General features: G+C 42.7%; 2 protein-coding genes across 2 annotated transcripts in view; one reads left to right on the top strand and one right to left on the bottom strand.

Annotated features, from left to right (window-relative positions):
• Window positions 1–471: 471 nt before the first annotated feature.
• On the top strand, window positions 472–12,551 carry faxdc2 (fatty acid hydroxylase domain containing 2). The gene is made up of 9 exons (XM_084169813.1): window positions 472–562; window positions 1,758–1,834; window positions 2,620–2,717; window positions 2,853–2,956; window positions 5,577–5,698; window positions 7,008–7,213; window positions 10,518–10,623; window positions 10,809–10,975; window positions 11,582–12,551. The coding sequence occupies exons 2-9, from the start codon at window positions 1,760–1,762 to the stop codon at window positions 11,736–11,738; spliced, it is 1,035 nt and encodes a 344-aa protein (XP_084025939.1). The 5' UTR covers window positions 472–562; window positions 1,758–1,759; the 3' UTR covers window positions 11,739–12,551.
• A 5,521-nt stretch (window positions 12,552–18,072) lies between these two features.
• Window positions 18,073–25,915, bottom strand: part of LOC311136394 (la-related protein 1-like) — an 82,567-nt gene continuing 74,724 nt past the window's right edge. The window contains exon 16 of the mRNA XM_084170491.1: window positions 18,073–19,133. Coding sequence (XP_084026617.1) covers window positions 18,912–19,133 — 222 coding nt within the window. The 3' untranslated portion in view covers window positions 18,073–18,911. The remainder of the gene's footprint in view (window positions 19,134–25,915) is intronic.

The raw sequence follows: 25,915 nt of genomic DNA, 5'->3' as shown, positions 1-25,915 counted from the left end.
ACACCCTTTCTCTGTAGAACAACGGTCTGGTTATCACTTGTTGAATGTTGTGCAACAAAGTCAACATAACAAGACGTTCCCTCACAGGAAAAATAAAGTAGTTATTTTCTATTCTATACTAAACTTGTGCATGCCTGGTCCAGAAACACAGGATCAATTTAAGATATGGAATTGACAGTGGTCCAATTCAGTCACAATCTTGAATCTAAACAGGAAAAGGCGAAGTCAGTATAGGCTACCATAACGTTTCCCAGGGGGAAAAAAAAAGAAAATCACCCGCTCAACCCAGACATTGTTTGAGGGGAAAGGCAATGAACAGTTCGTTCAACCTTCACCCGAATACATGTAGAAGATAGAAAATTACGAAAGCCATCGAGGCAAGTGCAGCTTCGTGCGTTTTTCATGGTCAGCTGACAATTTATCCACCAATCATAAGTCGTATAGGGTTGTAAAAACATCAAATTGAAGCTGCGACTTTGTTATGTAAAATAATAGGCTGTATATAGCCTACGGACTGGAAACACAATTGCTTAGATTGCGATCGACCGAGGAAACTGCCGCAGTAAGTATTAGGCTACCAGTACCTACCTATTGCTCTCATCTCCTTCTATTAACGTTAGATTGGATACTGATCTGGAGTTTGCTACTTACTGTATTCTACAGGCTATCAATTTCACTGAGCCTTATGCATTCTGTAAAAAGCATTGTAGTCAGTCAATAGGGCAGTCAGTCTATTTAGCAAACTGTAGCTTTACTTGACAAAATATAAGTCAGGAAAAGACTGATGATGGTTACCTGGACTCCGATGGTTAGGCCTTAGCCCTTGATCATGACACTCAGTTCCATTACACATCATTGGAGGAAGGCGTCTTCTGGATCGGTCTTAACATTAACACGCATTGCTTGCGGTACGGTTTTGGAAACATAAGGACCTTATCGTTCATATCAGCGAGAAACATTTTTCAAAAAATGAAACGTTAAAATTGATACACGACCATAGCCTATCTCCACTTTTTTAGCGCGGATGACGGAGGGACCACCTGTGCTAATTAGCTATCTAGTACGCGTCAAACACCTGTGTGTAACAGGAAGAAGGTTGCCAGAAACGTGTTATCGCTGAAAAATACTTTTGGCTGCAACCGTGATAAAGCCGGTTAAAACAGTGTAGCCTACAGTGTGTGTGTATTTTGCATTTGTGAAATTATTTTGATGTGATATGAAAGTAAATGGCTTTATGTTTCTAGAACCGTATCGCAATTGAGAATCGTTTCACGTTTAGATGGCTGTCAGAGCCAGTCTACCTCTGAAAATAACATACGGTATAAGTTCCTTGGACCTTGAAAAGTAAGGGGAATGTTAGGCTCCTTAAGAGTAGGTCTACAAATTGGGCCTATGCTTTGCATGCAGAATTTCCACTAGCCTGCTTTTGTTGCCCTATGTAAATAGACTGTTGTCTTGTTGATCCAACAGATAAACCCTGATTAGATGTTGATGTTTTTCACTGCAAGCTTTTGTTAAAGTGCACGTTATCATTTAAACAATATAGAAGCACACTTCTATATAATCAGATTATACATCAACCTGCAACTGTAAATTCCAGCCACAATCTATTATTGTAAAATCATATGATAAGACAGGACTTTGGACAATAGAAATCATCAGGACAACAAAAGTGCCAGCTAGGGCTTGTGAAAATAAAACATGTTACATAAGAGTGTGGTAGCCTACACTGTACATTAAATGTGTTTTCTTTTAAGACATGACGGTGGAAGTCGCCCAAATGAACAGCAACGGTCAGGTCCCTCTCCAAATGAACGCAAGCAGTCGAAGACAGGTAAGAACATCCGCCCTGAATCATGCAGTGTAATTGACATCTGGAGGTTTACAAGGCATTTGTTGAATAAGTAAGACTGAGTCATAGATAGTCTCTTTCTAGCCTGGGTACCAGTCTGTTTAGCTAACATTCCACTCCTTGTACTCCATAGTAGACTAAAAGGTGTGGAATATTAGCTAAACAGACTGGTACCCAGGATAGTCTCTTTCTGCACAAGGAGTCAGATACATACATGTGAGTGAGTGTTAGTTGTGGAGCCAACCAGAACATTTTGTTCAGCGGATCGATGGTGCACACTGTTGTCATGTTTTTTCAAAGCCTCCTTAACTAAGGTTAATTTTCATTTGACAGTGAAGTCAATACTCTGAGTTGTCGCCCCACTGGACACAGGTCTTGAGTGGCTCTGCCTCTCTGGCTGGTTTGCCTCCAGTGTCCAAGGCGTTCCTAGCCTTTGGAAAAGAGTTGACACAACGATGTAACCAAAGGTTTAAAAGCGTTCTATGGCTGTTAAACATATTTCAAATAGACTGATAATGTACATTTTATAGAGGTACACAATAGCAGAGTAGCTCCATAGGTTAGATCAATTGTATTGTCCTCTGAAGAGGAAATTCATTTCCACAGCTCATACATTTACATAAAAAAATAATTTAAAAAAGATCACCCAGACTTGACATTTACAGTTACAGATAAACAGAAAGTTCATCACTTTGTCCACTGTGTTATAACCTGACTGTTGGGCCAGAGAGCTGATTTTTTAAAGATGTGGTTTTCTCTTCCTATAGGAGGCCCCAGGAGGCCTGTGGGACTCAGTGATGAAAGCGGTCATCGTCATTGGATCTAGCCTCTTTGTCCTGGCAGCCTTCGGGAACTCCTTAACATGGTAATAACGACAAGACCTTAACACAGCATCTAGGGACAGGGATGTTTTCAGTAATAAGCACAATAATGAATTGTTATTGCGACCACATATTTGTGGGACAAGTTGAAACCTTAGCCTTTTCCCTGTGCCTCCCAGGCATCTGCAGAGGTTTTGGGGAGCATCAGGAGACTTCTGGCAAAACCAGTGGACTAAAGTGCACCAGAGGTGGGAGGGACACGAGACAGCCTTGTTCTATGCCGGTAAGAGACAATGTAACTGGTGGGATCTGAACCCTGGTGTCCCGCTTGGGAAAACAACATCTTAAGCATTAGACCAAGAGGAAATTCCCACTTGTGCTGAGGGTGACACTGATTTTAAGTCACAGGCAGGGTTACCTCATCACGATAGCATGAGTCCAACTCACCTTCGCTACAACAACATCAACAACAAAACATTTACCCATACAGCTACATAACAGCATGACACGCCATCTATGAATAGACAGGCTGGAAATATCATCTGACATAAACTAAAGGAAGTATTATGGGCTGCACAAAGGAACAGGAAGGAATAGACTGTGGCGAGCAGCCCAGTACAACTCTCTCCTGGAATTCTGATGTTCCACAGTGCTGATATTTAGGTGACATAAAAAAGACAAACAAAGTCTTCTCCCCAGAATTGAGTTGTGAAGTATATTTATGTTCCATTCATTATTAGACACAAACATTATCTGTCTAGAGATGATGGGGCGGCAGGTAGCTTAGTGGTTAAGAGCGTTGTGCCAGTAACCGAAAGGTCGCTGGTTCTAATCCCCGAGCCGACTAGGTGAAAAATCTGCCCTTGAGCAAGGCACTTAACCCTAATTGCTCCTGTAAGTCGCTCTGGATAAGAGCGTCTGCTAAAATGACTAAAATGTAAAAATGTCATGTGATTTGTAAAGGGTGGGTCTCAAATGGCACCCTATTCCCTAAATATGCCCTATTGGCCCTGGTCAAAAGTAGTGCAGTGACATTTTTAGCACATACAGTGAGGGAAAAAAGTATGATCAGTCTATAATTTTAATGGTAGGTTTATTTGAACAGTGAGAGACAGAATAACAACAAAAAAATCCAGAAAAACACATGTCAAAAATGTTATAAATTGATTTGCATTTTAATGAGGGAAATAAGTATTTGACCCCTCTGCAAAACATGACTTAGTACTTGGTGTCAAAACCCTTGTTGGCAATCACAGAGGTCAGACGTTTCTTGTAGTTGGCCACCAGGTTTGCACACATCTCAGGAGGGATTTTGTCCCACTCCTCTTTGCAGATCTTCTCCAAGTCATTAAGGTTTCGAGGCTAATGTTTGGCAACTCGAATCTTCAGCTCCCTCCACAGATTTTCTATGGGATTAAGGTCTGGAGACTGGCTAGGCCACTCCAGGACCTTAATGTGCTTCTTCTTGAGCCACTCCTTTGTTGCCTTGGCCGTGTGTTTTGGGTCATTGTCATGCTGGAATACCCATCCACGACCCATTTTCAATGCCCTGGCTGAGGGAAGGAGGTTTTCACTCAAGATTTGACGGTACATGGACCCGTCCATTGTCCCTTTGATGCGGTGAAGTTGTCCTGTCCCTTTAGCAGAAAAACACCCCCAAAGCATAATGTTTCCACCTCCATGTTTGACGGTGGGGATGGTGTTCTTGGGGTCATAGGCAGCATTCCTCCTCCTCCAAACACAGCGAGTTGAGTTGATGCCTAAGAGCTCGATTTTGGTCTCATCTGACCACAACACTTTCACCCAGTTCTCCTCTGAATCATTCAGATGTTCATTGGCAAACTTCAGACGGGCTGTATATGTGCTTTCTTGAGCAGGGGGACCTTGCGGGCGCTGCAGGATTTCAGTCCTTCACGGCGTAGTGTGTTACCAATTGTTTTCTTGGTGACTATGGTCCCAGCTGCCTTGAGATCATTGACAAGATCCTCCCGTGTATTTCTGGGCTGATTCCTCACCATTCTCATGATCATTGCAACTCCGCGAGGTGAGATCTTGCATGGAGCCCCAGGCCGAGGGAGATTGACAGTTATTTTGTGTTCCTTCCATTTGCGAATAATCGTACCAACTGTTGTCACGTTCTCACCAAGCTGCTTGGCGATGGTCTTGTAGCCCTTTCCAGCCTTGTGTAGGTCTACAATCTTGTCCCTGACATCCTTGGAGAGCTCTTTGGTCTTGGCCATGGTGGAGAGTTTGGAATCTGATTGATTGATTGCTTCTGTGGACAGGTGTCTTTTATACAGGTAACAAGCTGAGATTAGGAGCACTCCCTTTAAGAGTATGCTCCAAATCTCAGCTCGTTACCTGTATAAAAGACACCTGGGAGCCAGAAATCGTTCTGATTGAGAGGGGGTCAAATACTTATTTCCCTCATTAAAATGCAACTCAATTTATAACATTTTTGACATGCGTTTTTCTGGATTTTTTTGTTGTTATTCTGTCTCACTGTTCAAATAAACCTACCATTAAAATTATAGACTGATAATTTATTTGTCAGTGGGCAAACGTACAAAATCAGCAGGGGATCAAATACTTTTTTCCCCCACTGTAAGGGTCTTGTAAATAGAAAACTGTCTGACAGGGAACATCAGGAGAAAGTTTGCTTGTTATTTAGCCAGATGGACATGATGTAATATTGCTTTGGGATATGAGAGGGCGGTAATTCAGTCACCATCTTTGGTTTTATATCACTTTTATGAGATGTTAATGCACTGATGGAGTGAAGCATGCTGAGCTGTTCTTAGATAATGTTAGGACATGCTGTATCTTGAATTGGTTCATGTGTACATGATGCGGTTGTTGTTTTGTATTGTATGTAATGCATTGATTTCGGTTGTGCTGAACAGGGGCGATGTTTGTGCCAATTGTGGCTTTCTGGGGGTCCAATCTTCTGCTCATGCTGGTTGATTACACTGGAATGCCCAACTTCATCACCCGTTACAGAATACAGGTGGACAAGAACAACCCGGTACAGTCAATCTAATCTTGTTTTACTGCTGTATCTCACCATGACCTCCATTTATTACAGTAGGCAGGAAGGACTCAAATCAGGATCGTCCTTATGAAAGCCTCACATTTCACTCTAGTCAAAGGAGTTGTGTGTGCTCTCGCGTGCACGTGTGTTTGTACTAGCATGTGTGTTGTGAAATTCAGAGTCATCATAAATAGGGCCAAGAGTTTCTCTCCTGTTCATGTTGCATGTCCAGGTCACGTGGTCAGGAAAAACTCAGGTCTCAATGAAGGGCATGTCCATCAGTCGATCGGACCAAAGTCCTCTTACTGCGTTTGATTAATAGATGTTGTTTTACAGGACACTAGCGAGATAACGACTGCAATTACTGATGACCGCTGGTTACCCTAGCCTGCCCCCTCCTGCAATCCGTGGATGATTAGATACTTAAGTGACATAGCGTTACTCAAAGCGCTTATCAGTCATAAACATTACCTGTTTATAATATATGCCAAATGCAGCTAGATATAATCACCTTAGGTAACACGCACAGCAAATAATGTAGCCAGATATCGAAGAACTTCCCTGTGAGTTTCAAAGGTCAGTGATGACTTTTCAATGTGAGGGTGCAAAGCTCAGGAAACATGAGACAGGACCGAGGATAACTATATTTTACCAGCGGGACATAACCTCTTTATCTGATTATAAAGCATAAATCTGTTTAATTCATTTGGAATAAATATATTTCTGAATTAACATTACTATGATGTTACTATGGTCTCTCTAAATCTGGTATACAGTGATGTATACTCCCACTAGTATGTAGCAAGTGTTTGATTTATCCAGCTCTGGATTGGCTTGTGAATTTGTCATGGATACCATCCAAATTCTTTCAGACGGATGAACACACTATCAATAAATGACTTTATTGTAATGTGCTACATTGTGGTTTCCTAAGAAAGATTGATGGTGCTAGCTAGAGTAATATTCTAAGTACACAACAAACAAGAGCATAGACGCGGGAAGATGTTTGGGGGTGCTGCGATTTTTTTCACACAATCATTTTTTTCTCGAGCTACATACGGCTGTAGTCGGGGGTTGGGATATATCGTTCCGCTAATACAGAACTAGTGAAGGCCCAGTCCACTACTTTTGTAAAATGTACAAAAATAAAATAGCACCCCTACTTACATCTTAAAAACTAGCAGAAATGTCAGACTTTGAAGTAAACAAAACACGTTCAACTAAGTGAACAATAAACAAGAAGACTGCTGATTGCAGAAATGGATGACCTGACATTTGCCACCAAAATTCTCCCATCCCGTAGGTTGACCCAGTGAGGCTGCGCCACGCTGTGAAGACTGTGGTCCTCAACCAGCTCTTCATTTCTGCTCCCATGGTGGTGGTGTGCTGGGCGGTTATGTTTTATAGGGGGAATCCCTGCGGCCCAGAGCTGCCCACCTTCCACCGAGGCCTGTTGGAGTTGGCCTTCTGCGCCATGCTGGAGGAGGTCATGTTCTACTACTCACACAGGTAATAGCTGTGGCTAGGTACTAATTGATTTAGCTGAAGGTGTGGAAAGTGCTGTAACCAAAGATAAGCAAAGGATAGACAAACAATAGACAGACATATGGGGAAACATACACATTCCTCTGAGAGGTTCCAAAGAAAAGATCATTACAGTGCCTTCAGAAAGTAGTCATATCCCTTGACTTATTCCACATTTTGTTGTGTTGCAGCCTGAATTCAAAATTGATTAAATAGGTGTTTTTTCTCACCGATCTACACACAATACCCCCATAATGAAAAAGTGAAAAAAATATACAGTGAGGGAAAAAAGTATTTGATCCCCTGCTGATTTTGTACGTTTGCCCACTGACAAAGATATGATCAGTCTATAATTTTAATGGTAGGTTTATTTGAACAGTGAGAGACAGAATAACAACAACAAAATCCAGAAAAACGCATGTCAAAAATGTTATAAATTGATTTGCATTTTAATGAGGGAAATAAGTATTTGACCCCTCTGCAAAACATGACTTAGTACTTGGTGGCATAACCCTTGTTGGCAATCACAGAGGTCAGACGTTTCTTGTAGTTGGCCACCAGGTTTGCACACATCTCAGGAGGGATTTTGTCCCACTCCTCTTTGCAGATCTTCTCCAAGTCATTAAGGTTTCGAGGCTGACGTTTGGCAACTCGAATCTTCAGCTCCCTCCACAGATTTTCTATGGGATTAAGGTCTGGAGACTGGCTAGGCCACTCCAGGACCTTAATGTGCTTCTTCTTGACCCACTCCTTTGTTGCCTTGGCCGTGTATTTTGGGTCATTGTCATGCTGGAATAACCATCCACGACCCATTTTCAATGCCCTGGCTGAGGGAAGGAGGTTCTCACCCAAGATTTGACGGTACATGGACCCGTCCATCGTCCCTTTTAATGTGGTGAAGTTGTCCTGTCCCCTTAGCAGAAAAACACCCCCAAAGCATAATGTTTCCACCTCCATGTTTGACGTGGGGATGGTGTTCTTGGGGTCATAGGCAGCATTCCTCCTCCTCCAAACACAGCGAGTTGAGTTGATGCCAAAGAGCTCGATTTTGGTCTCATCTGACCAAAACACTTTCACCCAGTTCTCCTCTGAATCATTCAGATGTTCATTGGCAAACTTCAGACGGGCTGTATATGTGCTTTCTTGAGCAGGGGGACCTTGCGGGCGCTGCAGGATTTCAGTCCTTCACGGCGTAGTGTGTTACCAATTGTTTTCTTGGTGACTATGGTCCCAGCTGCCTTGAGATCATTGACAAGATCCTCCCGTGTATTTCTGGGCTGATTCCTCACCATTCTCATGATCATTGCAACTCCACGAGGTGAGATCTTGCATGGAGCCCCAGGCCGAGGGAGATTGACAGTTCTTTTGTGTTTCTTCCATTTGCAAATAATCGCACCAAGTGTTGTCACCTTCTCACCAAGCTGCTTGCCGATGGTCTTGTAGCCCATTCCAGCCTTGTGTAGGTCTACAATCTTGTCCCTGACATCCTTGGAGAGCTCTTTGGTCTTGGCCATGGTGGAGAGTTTGGAATCTGATTGATTGATTGCTTCTGTGGACAGGTGTCTTTTATACACGTAACAAGCTGAGATTAGGAGCACTCCCTTTAAGAGTGTGCTCCTAATCTCAGCTCGTTACCTGTTTAAAAGACAACTGGGAGCCAGAAATCTTTCTGATTGAGAGGGGGTCAAATACTTATTTCCCTCATTAAAATGCAAATCAATTTATAACATTTTTTTGTTGTTATTCTGTCTCTCACTGTTCAAATAAACCTACCATTAAAATTATAGACTGATCATTTCTTTGTCAGTGGGCAAATGTACAAAATCAGCAGGGGATCAAATACTTTTTTTCCCTCACTGTATATAGAAATTTTAGCAAATGTATTGAAAATGAAACACTGAAATATCTCATTTACGTAAGTATTCACTCCCTGAGTCAATGCTTTGTAGAATCACCTTTGGCAGCAATTACAGCTGTGAGTCTTTCTGGGTAAGTCTATAAGAGCTTTCCACACCTGGATTGTGTGTTAATTTGTCCATTAATCTTTTCAAAATTCTTCAAGCAAGCTTTGTCAAATTGGTTGTTGATCATTGCTGGACAACCATTTGCAAGTCTTGCCATTGATTTTTAAGTCGATTTCTAAGTCAAAACTGTAACTCGGCCACTCAGGAACATTCACTGTCTTCTTGGTAAGCAACTCCAGTGTAGATATGGCCATGTGTTTTAGGTGATTGTCCTGCTGAAAAGTGAATTTGTCTCCTAGTGTCTGGTGGAAAGCAGACTTAACTAGGTTTTCCTCTAGGATTTTGCCTGTGCTAAGCTCCATTCCGTTATTTTTTTATCCTGAAAAACTCCCCAGTCCTAAATGATTACAAGCATACCCATAACATGAGGCAGCCACCACTATGCTTGAAAATATGGAGAGTGGAACACAGTAATGTGTTGTATTGGATTTGCCCCAAAAATAACACTTTGTGTTCACGCCAAAAAGTGAATTGCTTTGCCACAGGATGCATGCTTTGGAATATGTTTTATTCTGTACAGCCTTGCAGTGGAGGGCATAGGCCCATCCACTGGGGAGCCAGGCCCAGCCAATCAGAATGAGTTTTCCCCCAAAAGGGCTTTATTACAGACAGAAATACTCCTCAGTTTCATCAGCTGTCCGGGTGACTGGTCTCAGACGATCCCACTGGTAAAAAAGCTGGATGTGGAGGTCCTGGGCTGGCGTGGTTACACGTGGTCTGCGGTTGTGAGGCCGGTTGGACATACTGTCAAATTCTCTAAAACAACATTGCAGGCGGCTTATGGTAGAGACATTTTCTGGCAACAGCTCTGGTGGACATTCCTGCAGTCAGCATGCCAATTGCATGCTCCATCAAAACTTGAGACATTGGTTGTGTAGTGTTGTGTGACAAAATTGCACATTTTAGTGGCCTTTTATTATCCCCAGCACAAGGTGCATCTGTGTAATGATCATGCTGTTTAATCAGCTTCTTGATATGCCACACATGTCAGGTGGATGGATTATCTTGGCAAAGGAGAAATACTCACAAAGTAAACAAATTTGTGCTCAAAATGTGAGAGAAGTAAGACTTTTTGTGGGTATCAAACATTTCTGGGATCTTTTATTTCAGCTCATGAAACATGGAACCAACACTTTACATGTTGCGTTTATATTTTTGTTCAGTATACAAGAGAGCTGAGAGTGAAAGTGCAACTCACCCTGACAGTATCTTCGACAGTCTCTGACACCTTTCTGACATTTAACTTGTGATCCCCTCCCTGTCAGGCTGTTCCACCATCCTGCCCTCTACAAGCATTTCCACAAGCAGCACCATGAGTGGACGGCTCCCATCGGAGTGGTCTCTCTCTACGCCCATCCTCTGGAGCACGTGGTGAGCACTTTATGCCTGTCCACTCCTCTTTCTTTCTTTCTTCTCTCTCTCTTAAAGTCAGACTAGGGGACCATAGCTTGAAACACTGCAGTGTGGATAATCTTGTAAGCAGATCATTTATAACCATGCAGCCTATTTCTAAACAATGTAAAACCATGTTGCTGATGGTCCCGCTTCACCCCCAGCTGTCCAACATGCTGCCTGCTCTGATCGGCCCTGTGATCCTGGGTTCCCACCTTGTCACAACCACCCTGTGGTACGCTCTGGCTCTGGTCAGCACCACCATCTCCCACTGTGGCTACCACCTCCCCTTCCTGCCCTCCCCCGAGTTCCACGACTACCACCACCTCAAGTGAGTCCTGTCTTATGCAAGATAGAGTTGCGTCCCACCTGGCACCCTATTCCCTATGTAGCGCACTACTTGTGACCAAAGCCCTATGGGACTTTGTTAAGAATAGTGCACTATAAAGGACATAGGGTGCCATTTGGGATATACACAGAATAACTTTATTTTCCCAGAGGGAACTTTGGTATGTTAACTGATATAGTGCACACTGTTCTTGGCATCTTCATTTTAATACTGTGAATCCCTGTCCAGTTCTTTGTTTGTACTTTGGACTTTGTTGACTCTGCCGGCCATGGCAGAAATTAAAAGTGTGGTAATAGCTCCTCCACATATCTCTTCTGAAGGCTAGGTGGAATTTTTCTGTAATATTGGTTACAGCTTATTAAATCTACTCCTTCCCGATCCGAAAAGGGGAGTTGATGCGTGCAAAAGGGTGAGATATTGGGATTGGTTTGGGATTTGTTCCATGGACAAGTTAGCCTGCCTGACACACAGCGAGTCTGTGGCTTTAGCCAGGCGATGTACAAGTAAAATTCAAAGGAGGAAACGTTAAGTACAGTACACTGTGTTTTCTTTTGTACTAATAATGTACTCTACCCTCCATCTCTGCAGGTTCAACCAGAACTTTGGAGTCCTGGGGGTTCTGGACAGATTACATGGCACCGACGCCAACTTCAGGAAGACCAAGGCCTACGAGCGTCACACCCTGCTCCTCAGCCTCACCCCTCTGACCGAGAGCATCCCAGACCCCCCCAAGAAGGTCCAGTGATTCTCCCCTAACCCAAATGTCACTTCTGACCTTCAGCTACATCCCAATAATCTCTCCTTACTTCTGTAGTGTGCACTCATTCACTACTCCCCATACAGTTAAAAGCATTGGATTGGTGTAAGCATGGGCTAGAGGAAAATGTATGATGAAGGGAAGTGAACAAGTGCACAGAGAAAGGAGAGATTATTGGGATGCAATCAGAGTATTCCCATCCTCAAGTCTGGCACTGGGATGGCTCCACTCCCGCTGTTCCTTTCTGCTCTTGGTAGTAGATACAGTTGAGTCCTTATTAAAGGTAGAGTCAGCCAAATGACGTTGCACAAGCAGCAACGCAGATATTGTGATGAGCAAGATGCAAGACTTCGCTCTCACACAGTATATGCGCATGTGCAGGGGTTCGCTTCACACTCTTACAACGTGGTAGCCACGGGACCAAAACAGCGGACATACCTCATTTTAATTATAAATCCCTATATTTTATAATCCGATTGTTGGATGGCACTTTATTACCGTAATTAGCACTTATTTCTTTGAATGTTTCCTGTGTAACTTTAGAAAACCTTTAATAAGCTTACTAATATCAGTATGTTAGTGTACTTATTGTATTGTTAGTAAGTTTGGATTCTGGGCCATGGAAAACCATACAATCATCCCATCCTTGTCACCATTTGTACAATCTGTAAATGGGTCCTTAAAGGGATGTGTTCTGTAGAGTCTGACTCCTAGGTTGAGATTTGGGAGTCATCATAGATTTTTACATGACCCGTAATTCATAAACTGTGCATTGTTGCAGAATAAAACCTTTGAAACAAATGAGATGTGTTTAAAAAATTTCTTCTAAGCTTTGACACAAAATCAGCATTCATCGTCACATCTGTAAGTCATCGTTTTCACCCTCAATCTCTCCACTCTTTCACACACATAATCAGTAGTCTGCTACAATATTGATGAAAACAATATCATCCATCAGTGATGTGATCAAATAAGGGGGCTGTTCCAGAAATCTGGATTACATTTACATTTTAGTCATTTAGCAGATGCTCTTATCCAGAGCAATTTACAGGAGCAATTAGAGTCAAGTGCCCAAGAAATGTGTATTACTTAATCTATTCAAGATACAGTGGGGAGAACAAGTATTTGATACACTGCCGATTTTGCAGGTTTTCCTACTTACAAAGCATGTAGAGGTCTGTAATTTTTATCATAGGTACACTTCAACTGTGAGAGACGGAATCTAAAACAAAAATCCAGAAAATCACATTGTATGATTTTTAATTAATGATTTAGCATTTTATTGCAAAAACATATGCATCTGGAAGAACGAGTGAAATCCGCAGGGTTCCTTCCAAGTTCTTCCAGATGCATATGTTTTTGGAAGAGAGACACAACTGAACTACAACTTCCATTTAAGAAAAAACCCTCAACAGGCTTTGGAGTAAATGGTTTCTGTTGCAAAACATTTTGCAACAGAATTGTCATAATGAATACACCCCATGTCCACATGGAGAAATACATAAAGGACTGTCAGAGGCCACTGGTGAACGAGAGCATCCGTTCCCAACGGAGCACTTAGGTCGCTTATCGAGAAAAACAGCCGACAATTAGTGTTTTCACACAGTGCGTGGAAAATCTATAATTTATAGATGCCAAACACTTCGCAGACTATTCGGATTGGAATGTAAACGCGTGGAAACCATACAATTAAAATGAACTACAACTTCCATTTAAAAACCCAACAGCTTTAATGTCATGTTGAAGAGCGTTTAGAGTAAACGGTTTCTGTTGCAAAACGTTTTGCAACAGACGAAACGTGTTGCAACAGAATCGTTGTAATGAATACACCTTTGATTCAGCCCACGCTGGGAAGGGTGCCTCATTGACCCTTTGTGGCTCGTGGAGATCATTCGCCTTTTAGGTGGGGACCCGTGGCAACTCCCATTGACCATGGACCTGTTGTTCCAGGCGCCAGTGCAGGTCTGGCACCCGCGGCCGGACATTTGGAATCTGTGGGCTTGGCCCCTGAAAGGTCCAATCTGATGGCAAGTGGTTTACCTCTGAACGTTATGGTTACTATACAGTCCACAAGTGCACCCTCCAGGAGAGGGTTGTATTGATATAAATGGCAGGTGTTTACAGCGTGTCATGTGGGAATTGATGGTGCCACTCCAGGGTTTTTAAAAAGGTGTGTGCAGTCTCAGGCCAGTTTCTAAACCTATTGCGCCCACTCGGGATTTGGCTTTGGTTTTGGATGTGCTGTGTGAGGCCCCATTTGAATCAATAGACACTGTGGATCTGAAGATCCTCTCCTACAAGACTGCCCTGCTCGTGGCTTTGGTCTCGGTTAAACGCGTTGGAGATCTCCACGCGTTATCCGTTCACCCCTCCTGTAGGAAGTTGCCCTTGTTGACTCGAAGTTGACGTTGCGTCCTAATGCGGCCTTCGTCATGACTATGTCCTACAGGTCTCTAACTTTTGAGCTCTTTCCCTTTTCGCCTCCTCAGTTTGCTAAGGAACAGCGGAGGTTACATGCCCTGTGTCCGGTATGAGTGTTATGCATGTACATTGAGCGGACATGGGGTTACCCGGATACCGCAGGTTGGCTTGGAACTCCGGATGGTCTGCCGTGGGCCATTTAATTTGATATCGGCTTGGGGCGTGATTTCATATCCCTATAGTTGTGTTGTACAAAGTTGACCGACTGAAAGGGCACGGACAGTCATGACTATAACTACGTGCCACCAAGTTCTGGGCTTGGTGAAGAGCAGAACTGAATTGAAGGAATGAATCCGTGCCTCTGGTTTATCCTGTGGAATGTGGGGCTTCTGGTGAGGCACGGTGTTCATTGGCCTTGTCAGGTGTGATTCTAATGTTCTTCAGTAGAGGGCGCTAGCATGCAAACTCCCCGTAGCTGTGTTTTACCTAGTTTCCCTCCTTCAGGGAACAGTAGTTATAACTGTACGTTTGTAAATGTGTTGTATGGGGGTTGGAGCCTTGCTGTAGGTAAACCACAACAGTGTCTGACTTTCAGCTGTTGCAGATGCACCTCCCCCGACTTCACTCGTAGACTTTCTTCTGCAGTCGGTTGCGTTAGCCTTACTGCTCGAACATACCCAGTGAGTTGACAACAACAACCAATATACACATTTTGCTTTCTTAATCAGCCAGAAAAACAGTGGCAGTTTCTCAAAGTTAGCTGGTTAACTTAATAATCCTGCGTTCTGGAACTCCCAACAGGAAAATACAGACAAGTAAATAACAGGACGATGACACAGGTGGTGTTTAAGTTTTTTTTGTCCATTTAATGTTTGTTTTTTTATATATAAGGAAAAGCACAATTACTACAAATAACACTAATTGCGAATCACAGCCTACAAAGCAGATATTATGGATATTAAGTGTTATAATACAAGATCATTCAAGTATTTCTTTTTCTTTTTTTCCATCATGACAAGCCTAGGATATTGTAATGGTAATGAACTATTAAAATGTCTTAATGGTTCATATACAGCTATTTTTATTTACATGGCTTTATGGAATTTTGTCATTTTTGCAGTCCCAGACATCATAGCCATTCATATCCTCTGAATATTGACAAACCCAAAGTGGGTTACGTCCTCTTTTCTCGTCCTCCCTCCCTCTCTTTCTCTCCAGTGTCCGGCCCAGTCCATCTGACACTGCAGGACACCAGGCATAGAGTTAATTGGAGCACCAGCTGTTCCACCCACAGGGTTTGTGTCACTATGCTAACGAATAGGCTGGACCCCAAAGGACCTGTCCCCTCTATCCTGGTCCAGGACAAGTGGGGGGGACACACTTGGGTGACATTCACTGGGGGTGGGGGGGGGGGACGTCTGTGTGGCTGTCTGTCTGTGGAAGCACGCCCCCTGGTGACCACCCCCCAGGCCCACAGCCACCACACCATATCCTCTCAGAGGATTCACATGCTTGGGAAATTATTTGAGTTTTTGTCGTAATTTGTCTTTATTCCTCGAGTAAAAGATTTCTTGAGTGATTCATCATCAATCATATAAGCCCCCTCAATTGACCCACAGCTCCCTTGAGTTAAACCCACAAGAAAGGAAAAAAAGCTAAAAACAACGTTAATTCTCGCGAAACTCAACTTTTTCAACAATGGTAAATGAAAATAAATTGTAAAACAAACATGAAGACAATTGGACATTCTAACACAGCGGAACCACCAGTGAATCTGAATCACTCCTCAACCTCCAGCAGAAGGTATAGCTATAACTGTTATTTATGCCATTTGATATTTAACTAAAGAGGACCATTACACTGATCAATAACTAGTTAGTTATATATTCAACCATCAAGTTTGACTTTGGCTCATGATACGATTCGTGGAAAGTTTGAATTGCCGTCGCATGAACACACTAGTGCTTCACATCAATCAATCAATTTGTAAACTGAATTCATAAAATATATTTAATTAACTATGATTTGAAATTGAACTTGACTTTCTGGAAACGTGTGATTTTTTTGGGGGTTGTTGCATTGAATGTCAGTTGATGACCTAATGTAAATTTCCCTTTATTTGTACTATACTATATATACTATGTTCCCATTTCTGAAAGTCTACAGAGGTTTCAACAAATGCAATACTGAGACATATCCATAGCATAGCTAGAAACACAGCAAATGAAAAAGCATTAAAATATCAGACCATTAAAAAAAAAAAGGAGAAAAAGTACATACACATGTAAAGTGACTATATAAACTGTTCTATAACAATAAAACAATTAGCCAGGAGGTGTAAGTTATCTTCTGTCCAATTTACATTTACATTAGTGAAGAAAAAATAAAATCACTTATCTATTTGATATCATCAGTTCTCTGTTGGATAAAGATTACGTTATCCACACTAGATTATTAGTTTATCTGACGGTATGTCTGGTAGATTGGGTGTAGTCTGCTGTTCATGGGAAAAGAACAGGTTGGTTGGGTTCAGGGGTCAGAGGGGAGACAGTCTGTCCATTGGTTGTTCTCCCCCTCCCCAGCAAAGCGTTTTAGCACAAAGAGCCACAAATTGCAAACACACTAAGGGGTGGGTAAAGGGGTACAGTGAGGGAAAAAAGTATTTGATCCCCTGCTGCTGTTGTACGTTTGCCCACTGACAAAGACATGATCAGTCTATAATTTGAATAGTAGGTTTATTTGAACAGTGAGAGACAGAATAACAACAACAAAAATCCAGAAAAACACATGTCAAAAATGTTATACATTGATTTGCATTTTAATGAGGGAAATAAGTATTTGACCCCTCTGCAAAACATTACTTAGTACTTGTTGGCAAAACCCTTGTTGGCAATCACAGAGGTCAGACGTTTCTTGTAGTTGGCCACCAGGTTTGCACACATCTCAGGAGGGATTTTGTCCCACTCCTCTTTGCAGATCTTCTCCAAGTCATTAAGGTTTCGAGGCTGACGATTGGCAACTCGAACCTTCAGCTCCCTCCACAGATTTTCTATAGGATTACGGTCTGGAGACTGGTTAGGCCACTCCAGGACCTTAATGGGCTTCTTCTTGAGCCACTCCTTTGTTGCCTTGGCCGTGTGTTTTGGGTCATTGTCATGCTGGAATACCCATCCACGACCCATTTTCAATGCCCTGGCTGAGGGAAGGAGGTTCTCACCCAAGATTTGACGGTACATGGCTCGTCCATCGTCCCTTTGATGTGATGAAGTTGTCCTGTCCCCTTAGCAGAAAAACACCCCCAAAGCCTTGCGGGCGCTGCAGGATTTCAGTCCTTCATGGCGTAGTGTGTTACCAATTGTTTTCTTGGTGACTATGGTCCCAGCTGCCTTGAGATCATTGACAAGATCCTCCCGTGTAGTTCTGGGCTGATTCCTCTCCATTCTCATGATCATTGCAACTCCACAAGGTGAGATCTTGCATGGAGCCCCAGGCCGAGGGAGATTGACAGTTCTTTTGTGTTTCTTCCATTTGCGAATAATCACACCAACTGTTGTCACCTTCTCACCAAGCTGCTTGGCGATGGTCTTGTAGCCCATTCCAGCCTTGTGTAGGTCTACAATCTTGTCCCTGACATCCTTGGAGAGCTCTTTAGTCTTGGCCATGGTGGAGAGTTTGGAATCTGATTGATTGATTGCTTCTGTGGACAGGTGTCTTTTATACAGGTAACAAACTGAGATTAGGAGCACTCCCTTTAAGAGTGTGCTCCTAATCTCAGCTCGTTACCTGTATAAAAGACACCTGGGAGCCAGAAATCTTTCTGATTGAGAGGGGGTCAAATACTTATTTCCCTCATTAAAATGCAAATCAATTTATAACATTTTTGACATGTGTTTTTCTGGATTTTGTTGTTGTTATTCTGTCTCTCACTATTAAAATAAACCGACCATTAAAATTATAGACTGATCATTTCTTTGTCAGTGGGAGTGTCACTGTAGGCTTTGTAACAGAACATTTGGAAGACAGTTCAGAGGGGTGAGTTCAAAACTGTTTGGCAGGCAGGGAGTCACTGAGTGGCCACTACTGTAGGTGGTGACCAATGTTGCATATTTGCAATTGTCAATGCTGTACAATCGACATTATTGTGGTGGGCACAAGTTAAGCAGAAAAAACATTAGTATAAGGCAACTTTCAATGATCTTGCTCATACTGAGGGATTGGTACAAGTCATTTTTTTCATCATTTGGTTTGGTTTGGTGTCCCCCCCCCCCATCTTTTTATTCTCCCTCTATTTCTCTCTCGCCCAAAACAACAACAAGTCAAATACTTGTTTTTCAAAGCATCAATTTCCAATCCACCACTTGCCTCGTAGAAATAAAAATCTGATCTGTCAGCCAACTAGATGGTGCCAATTGGAAAGGGGGTCCAACGATTGAAAGGGGGCCACAAGGTTTGCAGTTGCCATCAAACGTCCTCAGAAACCATTGTCCATTCCCCACACTGTAACCACAGGGAGAATATATGCCAAGGTTTGCTAAATAAAATAATTAATCCACTCCTTCAATAGTAATTCAGTCTTGTCTCTAACAAGACAAAACGCTGGGTGTTTCAAACAAAATGGAAGAGCCTTGATTTATTCAATCACAAGTCGTTTGTCAGAAAGTCATTCTCTCATGCTTGCGTGAACAATTGTACCCCCTTAATGACGTTGAGTTGATCCACATGGCTGAGGGTTGTCCGGGGTTACTTTGGTGGCTGGGCGTCTGATGTGGTTGCCGGGGCCCGGGCTGCAGGTCGCTGGCTCTGGCTGCTGTTTTTGGCATCATCCCTGGCGGGGGCCTGGGCAAACGGGGCTGGGCTGATGCCACTTTGGCTGTGGGGGCGGCTGGAGCCTTGGGAGGGGTGGCGGCGGCAACCATCTCCGCTGGATGAGTGTCTCTTGCGGCCTCCCTCCTCCATCGGGGGCTGCAATGAAGGAAAATGGTGAGATGTGGGATTGACTGGGGCTCTACAGACGTTCTCTAAGGACAATTCCACGTTAACGGAATTACACTGACTCAGATCTTTCACTTTAAAATCTATGCCAAACAAAAACCATTAATTTCAAAGTTTAACAAAGCATATAACTCTATGCACAAGGACTACTTTGAACAATTTACACAGAACATTTCACAAAAACACATTTACTGGATGAACTGTGCAGATTGCAGTGTGGTAAAATCTCCCTCAGTTTTTATGCGACCACGTTTTTCCCAAAACTTCGTTAAATATCTGCTTCGAAATAAGATTAAAAGATGGGGTGTCAGCTATGACATCAAAATCTAATTGTATTTGTTACATGCTTCGTAAACAACAGGTGTAGACTAACAGTGAAATAATTACTTACGGGCCCCTTCCCAACAATGTAGAGAGACAAATTATAGAAAAATGATCAATAATAATAATAAATACATATAACATGAGTAACGATACCTTGGCTATATACACGGGGTACCAGTACTGAGTCGATGTGCAGGTGTACGAGGTAATTGATGTAGATACAGTGCATTCGGAAAGTATTCAGACCCCTTGACTTTTTCCTCATTTTGTTACGTTACAGCCTTGTTCTAAAATGGATTAAATAAATACAAATCCTCATCAATCTACACACAGTACCCCATAATGACAAAGCAAAAACGTTTTTTTCGAAATTTTTGCAAAAAGAAAAGAAAAACGGAAATACCTTATTTACATAAGTATTCAGGCCCTTTGCTATGAGACTCGAAATTGAGGTCAGGTGAATCCGGTTTCCATTCATCATCCTTAAGATGTTTCTACAACTTGATTAGAGTCCACCTGTGGTAAATTCAATTGATTGGACATGATTTGGAAAGGCACCCACCTGTCTATATAAAGTCCCACAGTTTACAGTGCATGTCAGAGCAACAGCCAAGCCATGAGGTCGAAGGAATTGCCCGTAGAGTTCCGAGACAGGATTGTGTCGAGGCACAGATCTGGGGAAGGGTACCAAAGAATGTAGGCAGCATTGAAGGTTCCCAATAACACAGTAGCCTCCATCATTCTTAAATGGAAGAAGCTTGGAACCACCAAGACTCTTCCTAGAGCTGGCCGTCCGGCCAAACTGAGCAATCGGGGGAGAAGGGCCTTGGTCAGGGAGGTGACCAAGAACCCTATGGTCACTCTGACAGAGCTCTAGAGTTCCTCTGTGGAGATGGGAGAACCTTCCAGAAGGACAACCATCTCTGCAGCACTCCACCAATCAGGCCTTTATGGTAGAGCGGCCAGACAGAAGCCACTCCTCAGTAAAAGGCACGACAGCCCGCTTGGAGTTTGCCAAAAGGCACCTAAAGGACTCTCAAACCATGAGAAACAAGATTCTCTGGTCTGATGAAACCAAGATTGAACTCTTTGGCCTGAATGCCAAGCGTCACGTCTGGAGGAAACCTGGCACCATTCCTACGGTGGTGGCGGCATCATGCTGTGGGGATGTTATTCAGCGGCAGGGACTGGGAGACTAGTCAGGATCAAGGCAAAGATGAATGGAGCAAAGTACAGAAAGATCCTTGATGAAAACAGGTGGTTGACCTTCCAAAGGACAATGACCCTAAGCACACAGCCAAGACAATGCAGGAGTGGCTTCGGGACAAGCCTCAATGTCCTTGAGTCGCTCAGCCAGAGCCCGGACTTGAACCCGATCGAACATCTCTGGAGAGATCTGAAAATAGCTGTGTAGCGACACTCCCCATCCAACCTGACAGAGCTTGAGAGGGTCTGGTGTGAAGAATGGGAGAAACTCCCCAAATACAGGTGTGCCAAGCTTGAAGCATCATACACAAGAAGACTCGAGGATACTTCAACAAAGTACAAAATCATTAGATCATTTGTTTTGGTATTGTCCATTTGTAGCTTGTTTTTGGTCACAGGTCCAGGAATGGCTGAAGAATTGCAATATTTACCTGGAGCTAAAACTGCAGATAGCACTACTGGGTGATCTGAAAAGTCATAGTCAAGCGATCAATAATATAATAATACTTTTAGCAAACATGTTTATTTTCAATTTACAATCTGTAGAAGCAATGAGAATATAGAACTTTTGTGAAAGACATGGCATATAGAAGCAAACTGGATGGACATCATGAAAATGATTGGAGAGGCTGAGGGTAGAGGAAGTTCAGGAGTAAAAACAAACAAAATAGAACTATTGTAAAATTGAATGTGTCCATAAAATGTATATAGTATGTCTAAGCTGGAAGTGGAGGCCTAAGCGTTGTTATTCACTGGTGAATTTCACATTCTTAAAATAAAGTGGTTATCCTAACTGACCAAAGACAGGATTAAATGTCAGGAATTGTGAAAAACTGAGTTTAAATGTATTTGGCTAAGGTGTATGTTAACTTCCGACTTCAACTGTATGTATGTATGTGCCTTGCAAAATTATTCATCCCCCTTGGCGTTTTTCCAATTTTATTGCATTACAACCTGTAATTTAAATGGAATTTTATTTTGATTTCATGTAATGGACATACACAAAATTGTCCAAATTGGTGAAGAGAAATGAAAAAAATAACTGGTGCGTGCATATGTATTCACCCCCTTTGCTATGAAGCCCCTAAATAAGATCTGGTGCAAGCAATTACCTTCAGAAGTCACATAATTAGTTAAATAAAGTCCACCTGTGTGCAATCTAAGTGTCACATGATCTCAGTATATACAGTTGAAGTCAGAAGTTTACATACACCTTAGCCAAATACATTTAAACTCAGTTTTTCACAATTCCTGACATTTAATCCTAGTACAAATTTCCTGTTTTAGGTCAGTTAGGATCACCACTTTATTTTAAGAATGTGACATGTCAGAATAATAGTAGAGAGAATGATTTATTTCAGCTTTTATTTCTTTCATCACATTCCCAGTGGGTCAGAAGTTTACATACACTCAATTAGTATTTGGTAGCATTGCCTTTAAATTGTTTAACTTGGGTCAAACTTTTTGGGTAGCCTTCCACAAGCTTCCCACAATAAGTTGGGTGAATTTTGGCCCATTCCTCCTGACAGAGCTGGTGTAACTGAGTCAGGTTTGTAGGCCTCCTTGCACGCACACGCTTTTTCTGTTCTGCCCACACACTTTCTATAGGATTAAGGTCAGGGCTTTGTGATGGCCACTCCAATACCTTGACTTTGTTGTCCTTAAGCCATTTTGCCACAACTTTGGAAGTATGATTGGGGTCATTGTCTATATGGAAGATCCATTTGCGACCAAGCTGTAACTTCCTGACTGATGTCTTGAGATGTTGCTTCAATATATCCACATCATTTTCCTTCCTCATGATGCCATCTATTTTGTGAAGTGCACCAGTCCCTCCTGCAGCAAAGCACCCCCACAGCATGATGCTGCCACCCCCGTGCTTCACGGTTGGGACGGTGTTCTTCGGCTTGCAACCCTTCCCCTTTTTCCTCCAAACATAACAATAGTCATTATGGCCAAACAGTTCTATTTTTGTTTCATCAGACCAGAGGACATTTCTCCAAAAAGTACGATCTTTGTCCCCATGTGCAGTTGCAAACCGTATTGTCTTTTTTAATTGCGGTTTTGGAGCAGTGGCTTCTTCCTTTCTGAGCGGCCTTTCAGGTTATGTCGATCTAGGACTCGTTTTACTGTGGATATAGATATTTTTGTACCTGTTTCCTCCAGCATTTTCACAAGGTCCTTTGCTGTTGTTCTGGGATAGATTTGCACTTTTCGCACCAAAGTACGTTCATCTCTAGGAGACAGAACGCGTCTCCGTTCTGAGCGGTATGACGGCTGCGTGGTCCCATGGTGTTTATACTTGCGTACTATTGTTTGTGCAGATGAACGTGTTACCTTCAGGCGTTTGGAAATTGCTCCCAAGGATGAACCAGATTTCTGAGGTCTTGGCTGATTTCTTTTGATTTTCCCATGATGTCAAGCAAAGAGACACTGAGTTTGAAGGTAGGCCTTGAAATACAATTGATGTCAATTAGCCTATCAGACGTTTCTAAAGCCATGACATCTTTTTCCAAGCTTTTTAAAGGCACAGTAAACTGAGTGTATGTAAACTTCTGACACACTGCAATTGTGATACAGTGAATTATAAGTGAAATAATCTGTCTGTAAACAATTGTTGGAAAAATTACTTGTATCATGCACAAAGTAGATGTCCTAACCGACTTGCCAAAACTATAGTTTGTTAACAAGAAATTAGTGGAGTGGTTGAAAACTAGTTTTAATGACTCCAACCTATGTGTATGGAAACTTCCGACTTCAACTGTATACACCTGTTCTGAAAGGCCCCAGAGTCTGCAACACCACTAAGCAAGGGGCACCACCAAGCAAGCGGTACCATGAAGACCAAGGAGCTCTCCAAACAGGTCAGGGACAAAGTTGTGGAGAAGTACAGATCAGGGTTGGGTTCTGAAAAAATATCAGAAACTTTGACATCCCACGGAGCACCATTAAATCCATTATTAAAAAATGGAAAGAATATGGCACCACAACAAACCTGCCAAGAGAGGGCCGCCCACCAAAACTCACGGACCAGTTTAAGGAGGGCATTAATCAGAGAGGCAACAAAGAGACCAAAGGTAACCCTGAAGGAGATGCAAAGCTCCACAGTGGAGATTGGAGTATCTGCTCATAGGACCACTTTAAGCCATACACTCCACAGAGCTGGACTTTACGGAAGAGTTGCCAGAAAAAAGCCATTGCTTTAAGAAAAAAATAAGCAAACACGTTTGGTGTTTGCCAAAAGGCATGTGGGAGACTCCCCAAACATATGGAAGAAGGTACTCTGGTCAGATGAGACTAAAATTGAGCTTTTTGGCGATCAAGGAAAACGCTAGGTCTGGCGCAAACCCAACACCTCTCATCACCCCGAGTACACCATCCCCACAGTGAAGCATGGTGGTGGCAGCATCATGCTGTGGGGATGTTTTTCATCAGCAGGGACTGGGAAACTGGTTAGAATTGAAGGAATGATGGATGGCACTAAATACAGGGAAATTGTTGAGGGAAACCTGTTTCAGTCTTCCAGAAATTTGAGACTGGGATGGAGGTTCACCTTCCAGCAGGACAATGACCCTAAGCATACTGCTAAAGCAACACTTGAGTGGTTTAAGGGGAAACATTTACAGTGGGGGAAAAAAGTATTTAGTCAGCCACCAATTGTGCAAGTTCTCCCACTTAAAAAGATGAGAGAGGCCTGTAATTTTCATCATAGGTACACGTCAACTATGACAGACAAATTGAGAAGAAAAAAAATCCAGAAAATCACATTGTAGGATTTTTAATGAATATATTTGCAAATTATGGTGGAAAATAAGTATTTGGTCACCTACAAACAAGCAAGATTTCTGGCTCTCACAGACCTGTAACAACTTCTTTAAGAGGCTCCTCTGTCCTCCACTCGTTACCTGTATTAATGGCACCTGTTTGAACTTGTTATCAGTATAAAAGACACCTGTCCACAACCTCAAACAGTCACACTCCAAACTCCACTATGGCCAAGACCAAAGAGCTGTCAAAGGACACCAGAAACAAAATTGTAGACCTGCACCAGGCTGGAAAGACTGAATCTGCAATAGGTAAGCAGCTTGGTTTGAAGAAATCAACTGTGGGAGCAATTATTAGGAAATGGAAGACATACAAGACCACTGATAATCTCCCTCGATCTGGGGCTCCACGCAAGATCTCACCCCGTGGGGTCAAAATGATCACAAGAACGGTGAGCAAAAATCCCAGAACCACATGGGGGACCTAGTGAATGACCTGCAGAGAGCTGGGACCAAAGTAACAAAGCCTACCATCAGTAACACACTACGCCGCCAGGGACTCAAATCCTGCAGTGCCAGACGTGTCCCCCTGCTTAAGCCAGTACATGTCCAGGCCCGTCTGAAGTTTGCTAGAGTGCATTTGGATGATCCAGAAGAGGATTGGGAGAATGTCATATGGTCAGATGAAACCAAAATAGAACTTTCTGGTAAAAACTCAACTCGTCGTGTTTGGAGGACAAAGAATGCTGAGTTGCATCCAAAGAACACCATACCTACTGTGAAGCATGGGGGTGGAAACATCATGCTTTGGGGCTGTTTTTCTGCAAAGGGACCAGGACGACTGATCCGTGTAAAGGAAAGAATGAATGGGGCCATGTATCGTGAGATTTTGAGTGAAAACCTCCTTCCATCAGCAAGAGCATTGAAGATGAAACGTGGCTGGGTCTTTCAGCATGACAATGATCCCAAACACACCGCCAGGGCAATGAAGGAGTGGCTTCGTAAGAAGCATTTCAAGGTCCTGGAGTGGCCTAGCCAGTCTCCAGATCTCAACCCCATAGAAAATCTTTGGAGGGAGTTGAAAGTCCGTGTTGCCCAGCGACAGCCCCAAAACATCACTGCTCTAGAGGAGATATGCATGGAGGAATGGGCCAAAATACCAGCAACAGTGTGTGAAAACCTTGTGAAGACTTACAGAAAACGTTTGACCTGTGTCATTGCCAACAAAGGGTATATAACAAAGTATTGAGAAACTTTTGTTATTGACCAAATACTTATTTTCCACCATAATTTGCACATAAATTCATAAAAAATCCTACAATGTGATTTTCTGGATTTTTTTTCCTCATTTTGTCTGTCATAGTTGACGTGTACATATGATGAAAATTACAGGCCTCTCTCATCTTTTTAAGTGGGAGAACTTGCACAATTGGTGGCTGACTAAATACTTTTTTCCCC

Source organism: Coregonus lavaretus (genome assembly GCF_964263955.1).
Source record: "Coregonus lavaretus genome assembly, chromosome: 10".
NCBI lineage: Eukaryota > Metazoa > Chordata > Actinopteri > Salmoniformes > Salmonidae > Coregonus > Coregonus lavaretus.
The sequence above is the reverse complement of the archived record's forward strand: the minus strand, read 5'-3'. Positions and strand labels throughout refer to the sequence as shown.